An 8579-nucleotide genomic window follows, 5' to 3' on the forward strand; every position below is an offset into this window, starting at 1 on the left:
ATATTAAGCTCAAGAAACATTACTTTGTTTCATTTAATTACCTTCAATTAATATTAGCATCCTTAATAAACGATAGGCTTAAATTATACCCTTTTTCTCAAATAAAGTGTCCAATTTTTGTTTTAATCATTCAGGGGTCTGACATTACAAACGTTATCACTTTAGGTGTCTCAGTCGTAATAACCGTTAAAAAACCCGTTAAGTGACACATGTCATAATATGGTAATTTTAAATTTTTCTTTAAAAATAAAAATATTTAATTTTCGAAAAAACCTCATTTTTTTTTATCTAGAATACAAAAAAATTGAACTCCCTAAATCTCTAATTCCACCCCAAATCGGCAACAAACGATGATAATCGATGACAAAGGGTAGCACCATCGCTTTATCTTCTTTTCCTTTGTGTTTCTCTTCTGTCGCAGTACCACCCACCCACCGCCATTATCTCATCGTCGAAGCTCGTCCGTCAATTGTTAGATTCCACTTTCAATAACCCCTTTACCGTCAATCAAATAGAAAATTAGATTTTTATGAATTGCGGTGTATTTTGTGGAAAATAGAAAAGTTCAGTTTATTTTTTTCAAATATAATAATATTTTAAAATTTTTAAAATAAAATTTTCAAATTTATCAGATTACGACACGTGTCATTTAACAATTTTTTTACTGATTGTTACAATCGAGACACCTAAAGTGATAACATTCGTAATGTTAGGCACATAAATGATTTAAAAAAAGTTTGAGTACCTATTTGAGAATAACAATATAGTTTTAACAGTTATTTTATAATTAAGCCTAAACAATATTATCCTTAATTATGGAAGAGCACAAATAGGGAATTTGATAACACCGTCAGTTGTAGGAGGGAAAATCCAATTGTTTTTAAAAACAAATAAACCAGCTTTCCACTTTGCCGCACTCTCTCTCTCTCCCTCTCCCCCCACCCCCTCCCTGTCCATGACTTGCACTTACGCTTTCATCCACTTTTTTCCTTCTAAACCCTAGTTTATTAATCGATTGGGGAATACCTGGATTCTCTCTGATCCGTTATTGACGCATTTCTTCGCCGTGGTAAGACTCTGATTTGTTTCTTATTTTGTTATCAATAGAAAAATGCGAGTTTTCTGTTCCGTTCTCCCAAATACGAAGAAAACGTCACAATTTCTGGTAGTCCTATTGATGTTTCAGGTAAAGGAGTTGCGATACTGCTTGAGTGGAGCCTCTAATATGGCAAAGGTAGCTACGCTTGGTGCTTTAGCTTCTGCACCGCAACAAATTGGCGGGGATGCTCTCAAAATTGGAACATCAGTTAAAAGGAAGACCCCTTCGGAACTTAGAGTATTGTTTTCCTCCCTCCTAACTTTTACCAGCATTGTTGGGATTGGGTATTTCACTTTTGATGATCGTTTATGAATATGTTTGTGTTCATTGTAATTGTTTATGGGGTCAGGATGTTTTGATAATGCAGAAGGGTACCTTTTAAAGAGATAAATGTATTATTTGTTTCTAGTTTCTTCTTCTTCTAGTCAATGGCTTTTTCCATTTTTTTTTGTAATTTGTCGGAAAACCTCACTGCTTTGAGTTTTCCCTTAGTCCACTAAATCGTAGCTCTGACCGTTAGTTACTCTTTTCACCTTGTGTGCCTTTCTGTCACGTTTTCTTAATTTTCAACCATACTTTCTTTTACATTATTTGGTTTAATACTTGGAGTATTGATGCTAAATAGACAATAGTTTAGTTAACTTTATGAGGAGTTGTACTTTAGTCTTATACTTTTATAATGTGTTTATTTGACAGGGGGAGCAGTTAAAGATGACAAATGTTGCCGAGCTTGTTCATAAATCTTTGGCCCCAAGGTAAAGTATTGTTATTCCTCTTTTTCTTTTTTTGGCAAGTGTTTTGCCTCTTCATTTACTGTTCCTTTTACTTATTATTAAGTTGCAAGCATATTAAAAGTTTGTTTTTATCCATTGGTTGTGGTAGTGATATGGAGAATGGACTCAAAAAACCAGATCCACAAAGGAATCCAAGATATATTGACATTCGTATGAATGAAGTATTTCCTTCCAAGAAACCAAGGTTCAAACTGCCTTCAGGAAAAGAAAATTCGAAGGTTATATTTCCAGAATATGAATTTAATAGAAACATCTTAACGCAGTTTACTAGTAATAACGTGATAAATAGTTCATTGATTTGTTCAATCATGTTATTGTTTAGCAGGACAATAGTTCAGTTGAGCAACCTAGCTGCCTAAAGAAAATATCTGCATTTTCAAGTATGGCTGCCAAGAAAAGGAAACAACTTTCATGGTATGTCAGTCAGTTCTAGTGCTACATATCTGTCATGTAATAATTAGATTTGTTGTTTGATTTTATTGGTTATACATTGTTGCTTTACAGTCCAGAGGGTTTTGTTGCTTCTGTTGATGTTCCAAAAGAAGATGATGTGACCAATGCCCATAGAACACTTGAAAAATGCAATCAGGGTACATTTCTCAGTGTTACTGAGCTTTCATCAGGGGGCCAAAAGTTATCAGGCTTGGCAACTGTTAACATGGTATATGCTTTTAGCAGCTTCAAGCTTCAATTACTTGGATTATTTTTCCCCTTAATAAACCACCAGTTCTTTTGTAGGATAAAGCATTGAAAGGACTAGCTGCTTGTGAAGCAATCCCGAACTTACCTTCAGACTCTTCTGAAAGATTTGATGATCTTTCAAAGGGGAACTTCTGCTCTGATTACAATGTGACGGGGAAGAAAATTCCTCTGGATTTTACTCTGAAAACTTATGTGCGATTGGTGTCCTCCTCCTCGGTGAATTGGTGAATAAACCTGTTGTTTTTCTTAATGTACTTTTGTTATATTTCTTCTACTTGGAGATATGACCTCTATGTTCATTTTTTAGTCCTGTTTATTTTGCGCATATGTGTGTGTGTGTGTGTATAACAAGCTTAACATTGTTTTGTGTTTCCAGGTTACATAGGTCAATGATGTCTGGCACATATAATGGTATGCCTCAATTTACACCACGTTCTGGTTCTTTTGAAGACCAAAATATTAGCAGTGCTTCTCAGACCAGACTGGCTTCCCAAGTGTTGAATTCTAATACATTACATTCTTGGATTTATCCTCAATCTACCCTACCACCGTCTCTCATTTCAGTACTGATCTCAGCAGCAGCAGATGGAGGTTTCTTTAATGAAACTTTTGTGTTGAATTCTCTCTCAATCCTTCTTGTTTGTAGTTTGTACACCAACAAAAACACACGTCCAGAGTATTGCTTCCCCATTTCTCCCCTTATCTGAAGTTATTTAACTGGTGTTGTCACTTGTTCTCCAGCTGAAATGGATTTCTTAAGAAAGCGGGTCGGGGTATGGGAGGAATCATTTCGGAGTCTTTACTATATGTTTCGGGAAAATGTTTGTAGCATCTTTTATGGTAAATATTTTTCATGCTTATGACTTTTTCCTTATCTGCAACACTTTTCAAACCATGCTCCAATATTCTTGCACTGTTGATTGAACCAAGTTATGAGGATGATGTTTTCTCTTGTCATTAGAACATCACAATATTTTATTTAATGCACACCATACCTATGACTGCACGCCTCGAAATGCTTGCATTTTTTTTTGTTTAATTCTATTTTGCTTCTGTCTCATTGTTGTTAAATACCTTGCACATCTTATGTGTATACTTAATCAGGATAATATTTGCAATGGGCCACTGAGTTCTTTGAAGAACACATACGATGCCCTCTCCATCCGCCAAGACCTCAATCCTACTTTGTTTCCTCAATTTCAATTTGTCTTTTCTTCTTTTCACGACTGTAAATTCTGCTTTAAGTTTTATGTTGGATTATTCTCACTTGCATTATCTGTCTAAAAGTATAAGCTATATCTTGTAATCTTGGTAATGATTTTGTTTGAAACTTTCTAGTGTGCACTTCACATTTTGTGGTGATGTTCACTGCTACTGATGACTCGGGAAGAAGTAGAAGGTCATACCATGCTTATATCTCTCAGTCAACCAGAGGTTTGAGGTCATTACTAAAGGAGCAAGTAAGACGCCACTCTTAACTAGTTAAACTATTGGGTAGTGATGTTAATCCTGATTACTATAAACTGTGGAAAACCATATTTAATGAAAAGTATTACACGGCCTTCTAGAGATTTTCTGTAATTGTATCCTGGTCATATGAATATGATATTAACTGCAATGGTGGCAATATGCTTTGCATATAGCTTGTTGGCATTTTGTATAAGGAAGTGATTATGCTAGTATATAAATGCTTTATCCTAAATTCTCCTTTTATTTCATTTTCAGATTTATTCAATTAAAATTTATCTAATGACACTGATCCAATTCATCATAACTTAATAAGTGTGATACTGAGGTGGAGAATGAGAACCACAAGATGTCTTTTTTGACACATCTAGCTATGGTTTTATAGCTATGGGACTTGGTCAGTTTTCCTGGTGATATTGTAACGATAAAATACTGGACTGATAGTAATAGTTAAAGCAATATTAACCAAAGCAATACTTGTTTCAATATTTCTAAAGTCTGAAAATTGATGCAAGCTGTTGCCGACCCAACTTGTGACTGTAGAAGAGGGTATACGAGTAATGGGATATTCTCCCTGTAATTTATTTATTTTTTATCTGGAAGGTATAGAGGTTGTATAAATCAACTGTAGTTTTAATTGGAAATTATATTTAACTCCTATGCTGGTCATTTATAACCATTTTAATTAATTTTCTTGCTTTATTAAATGTGAGATGCTGACGTTTTCCCTCTACTGGTTTTCAATTATGTTTCCTAGGATGTTTCTTTTTCTATGCCTCTTTGCCATTCTCAAGTAGAACATGTGACTACTGAGGTTCTCTTAGAGCTTTCAGAAATCGAGAAGCACAAGTTGGGTCAGGTATGTACATCTTGAGCTGATAGTCTTAATTTGGCTTTTGATTGAGTTATTGCCTTGGTATTTGACCATGGAATGCATTTTGGTGCAATATTGGGAACATAAAAAATCGGACAGACAGTATGATGGTTGGTTGAGTTGCTGCACTTGCTTTTGTTCCGGAATTGTTAACTTCTTGATAAAAACTAGTTATCCGTTTCTTTTAAAAGATTCAAGTGTTTTGATCTAAATGTGCTATATTCTTGTTTGTCCTTCCATTTTCATCTTTCTTTCCCTTTTTATTCCTGCATGCACTAAGTTGGTTACGTCAATTACAAGTTAAAATCTGTATTATTTGACTTGTGACAATTTTAAAAGAAAATAGAAATATTTCCACTTGCAACTGAAAGCTCGTAGAAACTTCTTTCATCTCCTACGTGATTGTGTTTTACTAAAGAGGATGCTAACTGAAATAAAACTTTGGTGTAACGATTACACCCTTTTGCTCAATTATTTGGGACATCTGTTCACTTTTCTTATGCTCAGTATTTATCCCCGATCTGTTGAATTTGCTGCAGACTCGACGCACCAATTCCTTCTCTGATATTGATAATACTCCCCAGTCATTACTGGTTTTCGTTGGAAATCAGAATGTACATGGTTTGTATGAGATTTTGTTAAATTATAGGTAAGTTCCTTCCGCCAATTAAAAAAATTGAGGCTTGTTTGGTAAACTGATATATGGCTTCAAGAATTCTCATGTTGAAAGGGATGATACTTCTCTTTTATCTGCATTGACTTGCCGGTTGCCAATATATCTGACTATTTTCCGTTTGTTTGTCTTTAGATCTTTCTTGACCTTTCTGAATGCTGTGGATGTTCCTGTCTTATATTCTCCTATTCCTTTTCAGCATGCTACTCTTTCTGCCCCTGAGGTCAGTGACATTGCCAGAAATAATCTTTTTGTTTCTTCTTAGCTTTTGTTGGTTGTAAGTTTGAATTGTTTATTCAATCACATAATTTGGTCACTCCCCGTGATGATTCTAAATAGTAGCTGTTTGGCATATATATAATATTTTTCTTGGCATATAAAATAAGGATTAATATAGAAAGCTTTATCGTAGTTTCTTGCCACTTGTTGTATAACCTGGTTTATATGTTTCTATGTCCATTTTTATGTTAAGGTTAAATGCATGGAGATTAAAATGGCTGATCATGGTGCTTCTGTTCCCCAAGGATCCATCTTGAAAGATGGACATTCCATTCCGATTTCATCTAGTGGCCTTTGTTATAGCATTGAAATCAAGGATTCATATATTCCCCCTTGGATTATCAGCAACATATGTGCTCAAATGTCTTCTAAAGGGCAACGCTTTGAAGCAAGGTATGGTTACTATACATTCATTTCCTTGGATCAAATTATTGCATTCTATCAGATATCTTAGCAGGGGATGGATACGGGGACGGGAAACGACAATTTCTAAAATTACAGGGTATGCCATATAATTTTTTTTAAAATTATAAATAGATGTAAGAAATCATAAATAAAGTCAATAATTCATGGAAAATTGGTGTAACACCTTAATTTAACTCTAATTAAAATTTGAGAATTTTTCTCCAAATCCCTAAATTAATTTTAGTGGCCAATTTAAAAATACTGCAAAACTTGTTTACATATTCGAAAGCCCTAGAAAGCTCAGGGAACAATTGACAATTATACCAAAAATTCTTTATATTCTAACTCTTCTTTCTCCCCCGCGTCCGCTTCTTCCTTTTTATTTATTTTCTTTCTTTTCACAAACCTTGAAAGAACCGATTGGAGGCAATTCCGGTGAAGGGGTTGTGGCAGTTTTTCCTGGAGGCATGGCTGGAGATGCTTTAATGGAGAGCTTGTGAGAGCCTTGGCGTGTTTTGAGAGAGCCATTGTTGAAAGCAAAGTAGAAGAAACCAGGGCGAGAAGGGTGCCACTGCAAATGGTGTAAGTAAAAACGAGACTGCTTTAAACCAAAATTACCCCTGGGGACGTCCCCAGATAAGCATTGACCGTCTCCGAATTCGGTCAGCCGTACGCTGCCACTGTGGGACGTCCCTGGAACGTACCCCAGCCGTCCCCGTGCCGGAAACGGGGCTCCTTTGCCGTCCCCCTCCTTCATAGATGTAGTGTAGGTCACATAATCTGTGTTTAAAAAAGCGCGAGCGCTAAGCAACTCGAGCGAGGCCCCTGGCGCTTCAGCATAGCAAAAGCACTACGAATTCATTAAGCGGTAGTAATCAGCGCTTTTGCAGTGCTTTTAGCAAAGCGCTAATCGGCGCTTAATCGCGAGTTTAGAAGATACGATTATTGGCTTTAGCAGATACGATTTTTGGGCTTGTTTAGGGTTTAGCGGGCTATTAGATTATCAGGAAAATCTCATTAGCCGGACCATCGCGGAATGATAAAGGAAAATCTCCTGCTCATAATCCTATCTCTAGTAGACCATCTCGTAGATGCTTAGTTGATGAAGATGAGATGGAAGAAGATATTGGAGTGTCTAGTGATGAAGGAGATGGTGTTGTCCGAGTTGATGATGATGACGATTTAGAGGATTTTTAGTTATAAGGAATTGAGGGTTTAGAAAAATACTTTTGTTCATCTCACTTTAGACTACTTTTGGTGTAGACCATCTTTTGAGATTAATATGCTCGTATAGTCGTATGGTTAATGGTATATAAGTATTTAAGTATTTATAACTTATAAGTAAATTGAGAATTATATTTTGGGGTTTAAGTACTTATAAGTTTTGAATATATGCATTGACACTTTGATATTTAAGTATTTATACGTTAATTTGTAAATATTCTATATTTTTTTGTGAATTTCGGCTTTTCTGGCGCTTCGTGTGCATAAAACGAGCGCTTTCGCTTAGCGCTTAGCGCTTCGGCGTCTAGGACCCTAGGCGCTTTAGGGCGCTTTACGCTTTTTAAAACCAAGCACATAATAGATCTTCATTATGTAGATTAATCTGCTAGCTACAGGAGTCAAGGTAATCGATAATTAAACCTACTGAAGCATTTTTTTTCTCTTCATAGTAGATAAAAGTACCTTGAAGTTATCAACTCATTGCATAACTTAAGGATGAGTGTTGGATACTGGATATGTATCCAACATTGTTAGGTTCAATTTTCTTCTAAAATTTTCATATATTTAGACGATAATGTCCCTGTATCCATGCCTGAATATGTCTGAAATAAGTATGAATACTTAATGGAGAATTAAGAATCAGGTAACATACGGTAAAAGTGGAGCATAAATGAAAAAAAAAGAATATAAAGCTGTGGCATTAGTCAATGAAAATTTTGCCTGATGTTATATGGATTGTCTTCAGCTTTACAACTGAGCATACATCGGTTGGGTTAAATACTGCTCTCGGGACATTGTGTGAGATAGCCGGCAGTAGCGAAGCCACGTCTGATGAAAATACACAAGAAATAATAGGCTACTCCTTTGGTGTTCCTGAAGCTATTGTTTCCCCTCATTTGAATTCTGGTTTACTAAAGGAGTTGAAATACTGTGATGGTTCATATATTGTCTCTCACCCCTGTATGACATTATATAATGCTCTCACATCTCTGGGGGGTGAGGGGTATATTTGACCGCGTAATTTATTAATGTTATTTGTTTTATATGAAATGTTTGGTTTTG

General features: G+C 35.6%; 1 protein-coding gene across 2 annotated transcripts; it reads left to right on the forward strand.

Annotated features, from left to right (window-relative positions):
- Nucleotides 1–948: 948 nt before the first annotated feature.
- Nucleotides 949–8579, forward strand: LOC120155176 (protein downstream neighbor of son homolog). 2 transcript variants are annotated; one of them, XM_039166761.1, is made up of 15 exons: nucleotides 949–1069; nucleotides 1187–1336; nucleotides 1796–1854; nucleotides 1982–2111; nucleotides 2216–2307; nucleotides 2398–2554; nucleotides 2632–2819; nucleotides 2972–3186; nucleotides 3337–3435; nucleotides 3934–4055; nucleotides 4820–4921; nucleotides 5476–5585; nucleotides 5745–5832; nucleotides 6082–6281; nucleotides 8263–8579. In XM_039166761.1, exons 2-15 carry the CDS (start codon nucleotides 1226–1228, stop codon nucleotides 8528–8530), a joined length of 1941 nt encoding a protein of 646 aa, XP_039022692.1. In that variant the 5' UTR covers nucleotides 949–1069; nucleotides 1187–1225; the 3' UTR covers nucleotides 8531–8579. The 2 variants fall into 2 exon arrangements, with proteins under 2 accessions (XP_039022692.1, XP_039022698.1); XM_039166767.1 differs by having other exon boundaries at nucleotides 951–1069; nucleotides 2219–2307; nucleotides 8263–8575.

Source organism: Hibiscus syriacus, unplaced genomic scaffold (assembly GCF_006381635.1).
Source record: "Hibiscus syriacus cultivar Baekdansim isolate YM2019G1 unplaced genomic scaffold, ASM638163v2 tig00002840_pilon, whole genome shotgun sequence".
In the NCBI taxonomy this organism is placed as follows: Eukaryota; Viridiplantae; Streptophyta; class Magnoliopsida; order Malvales; family Malvaceae; genus Hibiscus; species Hibiscus syriacus.

Coding starts and splice junctions, on each gene's coding strand:
- LOC120155176 (XM_039166761.1), top strand. CDS start 1,226: ATGGCAAAGGTAGCTACGCTTGGTGCTTTAGCTTCTGCACCGCAACAA. Junction 1,337..1,795: donor AGACCCCTTCGGAACTTAGA/GTATTGTTTTCC, acceptor TTTATTTGACAG/GGGGAGCAGTTAAAGATGAC. Junction 3,436..3,933: donor TGTTTGTAGCATCTTTTATG/GTAAATATTTTT, acceptor GAAACTTTCTAG/TGTGCACTTCACATTTTGTG.